At 49.4% G+C, this 4,604-nt stretch overlaps 1 protein-coding gene across 1 annotated transcript in view; it reads right to left on the minus strand.

Annotated features, from left to right (window-relative positions):
* Window positions 1–4,604, minus strand: part of DNAI1 (dynein axonemal intermediate chain 1) — a 140,556-nt gene that overhangs the window by 83,361 nt on the left and 52,591 nt on the right. Inside the window, exons 17-18 of the mRNA XM_018571473.1 lie at window positions 1,862–1,949; window positions 211–290 (exon numbers count right to left, since the gene is read on the minus strand). Coding sequence (XP_018426975.1) covers window positions 211–290; window positions 1,862–1,949 — 168 coding nt within the window. The remainder of the gene's footprint in view (window positions 1–210; window positions 291–1,861; window positions 1,950–4,604) is intronic.

The raw sequence follows: 4,604 nt of genomic DNA on the forward strand, positions 1-4,604 counted from the left end.
CACCCCTCTGTCTCCGGCACCCCCTCTCGTTTCCAGCACCCCCTCTCGTCTCCGGCACCCCTCTCGTCTCCGGCACCCCTCTCGACTCCGGCACCCCCTCTCGTCTCCGGCACCCCTCTCGTCTCCGGCACCCCTCTCGACTCCGGCACCCCCTCTCGTCTCCGGCACCCCTCTGTCCCCGGCACCCCTCAGTCTACGTTTGCTTCTCACCTTGTGAATCTTTCCTTCCTCCGTCCCCACCAGGTAGAGATGATCGATCTGTCTATGGAAATCGAAGGATGTTCCGCAGCCTGCAGACAGGAAATATCACTTTATACCGGAATGTTTACATTGATCCGTCTCCATCTCCAGCTGATGTCAGACTTCTCACCGTGCCGATCCGTCTCACCAACAACACACACAGGAGGAAGCTACACAGACCTGGAGGGAACCGACAGCTCCCATACACTGATCAGAGTCACAGCCGGGGTCCCTTACACGCAGGTTTAGGGGAATTGTATCCAAACCCAAGAACAAAAATGTCCTATATCCAGCCGCTTACCAGACCTTAGATGTGATGGCTGCATTAGATTAGACGTGTCCCAGGGAGGTGAACAGAGGGAGAGGAAGGGGCAGAGGTGCACGGTGAGAGTAGAGGGGGCAGAGGCGCACGGTGGGAGGAGGTGCACGGTGAGAGTAGAGGGGGCAGAGGTGCACGGTGAGAGTAGAGGGGGCAGAGGTGCACGGTGTAGAGGAGGCAGAGTAAACTCAACCCCCCATAGCTCTATATCGCAGATGGGCACTACACAACCCTCCATAGCTTTATAGTACAGGTACAACATTCTTCTGTCTGCAGGGACAGAGACACTCCACCCATGTCCTCTAACTGACGCGTTTTACCTACTGAGGCTTAATTGCAGAATCTGTAGGGGATTTTGTGATCAGCGTGGTGCAGCTTCAATACATTTGTATATAAATAGTGTGGAGAAGTGACGGGACTCGGAAGTTGCCGTCACTCACAGCTTGAGGATGCGGGGCACCAGACATCGGAATGGATTCTAGGATATGCGAGGTCTCCTAGCAGGAATTGGTCTCAATTCACAAAATTTTACACAAGGATGAAGATCTTTATTATAAGCCACCTGCAGGGCCCCCATTAGACATCATAGGGCTTCGTACAGCCTACCTGACAGGACTCCATCCACAACCCCAGCCCACAAATCTCTACACTGCTGGCTCAGAGAGAATGGCAGCTCGGAGGGAACAAACATCCTCAGCACTGTGGTGTGAGATGCATACAGTCTATGCAGGGAGTTCTGGTAGGGGCCTTGCTGACCTGATGGGGCCAGGCTACATACGGAAGGGCTGCCTGTATACCCCTATTGCTGGTCCTGGTCATGCGAGTAAAAGTTTCAAATCTCATGGGACTCAACTAAAAATAACTGTCACTTTTTTAGAAAATAAGTATCCTTATCCTGTTGTAGATTTGTGAACGGAGCCTATTGTCAGTAGGTGCCCCCCATACATAAAACTGCCCCCCCCCAGGCAGTTTTAAACTGGCCGTCAATCATCCCATTCCTATGATGGTTGCACATACTAGTGGTACACGGGTGATGGTTCAGTACCTAATAACTGCAGTCAGTGACAGTAGGCACCGATGTACAGACACTGACAGTGAATAGCAGTGTATGGGAGGTCAATGCCAGTAGCAGTACACTGGTGATATACAGAGAGTAATGATAACTAGCACTATACAGCCAGTAACTAGCAGGGTAGCAGCGCAGCGTCCAGCTGCTGGCAGTCCTTGAAGGCAGACACGCTTGTATATAAACACAAGGAGTTTCCCAGTCATGGTAATTATTATAGAACTGAGGCCTCTTACCATTTGTCTGCAGCTGGAGACCCTCCACCCCGATCTCCACAGATTCCTCCACCGACAGCCGGATGATGTCTGTGTGAACCAGCTCATTCTGCAGGCACAGGACATACGAGTCACCCCCATGGCATTGACTTCTGTACCCCTGACAGAGCTCACGGACTGCGGACCGTACACTGGCCGTGTCTGCTGTCACCAGATGTGGCTATAAAATCTTTCTAGTCATATGAAATCCTATTCATATCACACGTATTATACATACATACATACATACAACCAGTATGGGATCGCGCTGATCATCCCGGCCTATGTCATCTAAAACTGGTAAACCTCAACTTTGGGCAGATATATAAGACACAAATGAATGCAGATCTGTAATCATTGATACATCATTGAATATACACCATATTGCCAAACGTATTGGGACGCCTTTACATGCACATGAACTTTACTGGCATCCCAGTCTTATTCCGTAGGGTTCAGTATTGGGTTGGCTTCGCCCTTTGCCGCTATAACAGCTTCAACTCTTCTGGAAAGGCGTCCACAAGGTTTAGGAGTGTGTCTATGGGAATGTTGGACATTTGTGAGGTCAGGTACTGATGTTGGAGGAGGGGCTCGCAGTCTCCGCTCTAATTCATTCCAAAGGTGTTCTATGGGGCTGAGGTCAGGACTCTGTGCGGCCAGTCACGTTCCTCCACCCCAAACTCCCTCACCCATGTCTTTATGGACCTTGCTTTGTGCACTGGTGCGCAGTCATGTTAGAACAGGAAGGGGCCGTCCCCAAACTGTTCCCACAAAGTTGGGAGCATGAAATTGTCCAGAATGTCTTGGTGTGCTGATGCCTTAAGAGTTCCCATCACTGGAACTAAGGGGCCAAGCCCAACCCCTGGAAAACACCGCCCCCCCATAATCCCCCCTCCACCAAACTTTGCACTTGGCACAATGCAGTCTGGCAAGTACCGTTCCACTGGCAACCGCCAAACCCAGACACGCCCATCGGATTGCCAGGCAGAGAAGCGTGATTGGTCACTCCAGAGAACACGTCTCCTCTTCTCTAGAGTCCAGTGGCGGCGTGCGTTACACCACGGCATCCCACGCTTTGCATTGCACTCTGTGATGTGCGGCTTGGATGCAGCTGCTCGGCCATGGAAACCCATTCCATGAAGCTCTCCATGCACAGTTGTTGTGCCAATCTGAAGGCCGCATGGAGTTTGGAGGTCTGTAGCTATTGGCTCTGCAGGCAGTTAGAGTTAGTTGAAAATGTGGAATAGACTCCCCCAGGAGGTAGTTCTAGCTAGCTCAGTTACCTCTGTGATGTATTCCTAAATGCGCAGAATATTACTGGATATTGAGTTCTTATAGGTATATTAGGCATCAGAGATTGTTGATCCAGGGAATATCCCATTGCCTTATGGGATCAGGAAGGATTTTTTTTCCCATGTTGGAGCAAATTGAACCATGCTTTATAGGGGTTTTTTTGCCTTCCTCTGGATCAACAGGGGGTAGCTGTGGGCATAGCGTTCTGTTTAGGCTTTTCTTCTCTTTTTGTTTAGTTTTTTTTTCTCCGTATCTGTATAGGTTGAACTCAATGGACTTGTGTCTTTTTTCAACCTGACTAACTATGTAACAGTTGGTTCCACTTTGTTATAATCCCAGTAACAGGTGACCGCGGAATATTTAGTAGCCAGGAAATTTCACGGAACACCTGAATCCAATGATTTGGAGGGGGAGGGGCCCAATACTTTTGGAAATATAGTGTATTTTTTAAATGCAACCTAAACGTGACCTGGTATCAGCTTGGTGCTGCCCCTGTACAGCAGAGCTTAGTCTGGGAGATGGAGAAGCAGCACGAGATGCCAATAGCATTGATCTGCTTGTTTGAAGTATCTTTGTGTCTTTATGTCGGTTTTCTTTCTTCCAGCCCTGAGATATTCACTATTAATACATCAAACTGGACTTGGGGGTTTCTTGGAAACTTTTCACCACTTCTAATCCTCACCATTAAAATTCCTTTTTCTGATCTCAGGCCTGAAGAAGCCACTAATATAGACCGTAATGTGTTTGATATAATAATGAGCAGGTCCACATGTGTGTTTTACATTGTAATGCATCATTGTATTCATTATGTACCTTTAATAATGTCCAGGACACGACTCGGCCATCAGAAGAAACAGAGAAGAAATTCAGGTTCTTGTCTAGATCATCTTTCTGCCACTTCACCTGAAAAGGAAAATTGGGAGTGAAACACGTATAGTGTGGAGGAGCACGGAGGAAGGTCAGGGGTGAGACACGTATAGGAAGGTCAGGAGTGAGACACGTATAGTGTGAAGGAGCACGGAGGAAGGTCAGGGGTGAGACACGTATAGTGTGAGGAGTACGGAGGAAGGTCAGGAGTGAGACACGTATAGTGTGAGGAGCACGGAGGAAGGTCAGGGGTGAGACACGTATAGTGCGGAGGAGCACGGAGGAAGGTCAGGAGTGAGACACGTATAGTGCGGAGGAGCACGGAGGAAGGTCAGGGGTGAGACACGTATAGTGTGAGGAGTACGGAGGAAGGTCAGGAGTGAGACACGTATAGTGTGAGGAGTACGGAGGAAGGTCAGGAGTGAGACACGTATAGTGTGAAGGAGCACGGAGGAAGGTCAGGGGTGAGACACGTATAGTGTGAGGAGTACGGAGGAAGGTCAGGAGTGAGACACGTATAGTGTGAGGAGCACGGAGGAAGGTCAGGAGTGAGACACGTATAGTG

This window comes from Nanorana parkeri, unplaced genomic scaffold (genome assembly GCF_000935625.1).
Source record: "Nanorana parkeri isolate BGI_ZX_2015 unplaced genomic scaffold, ASM93562v1 scaffold1765, whole genome shotgun sequence".
Classification (NCBI taxonomy): Eukaryota; Metazoa; Chordata; class Amphibia; order Anura; family Dicroglossidae; genus Nanorana; species Nanorana parkeri.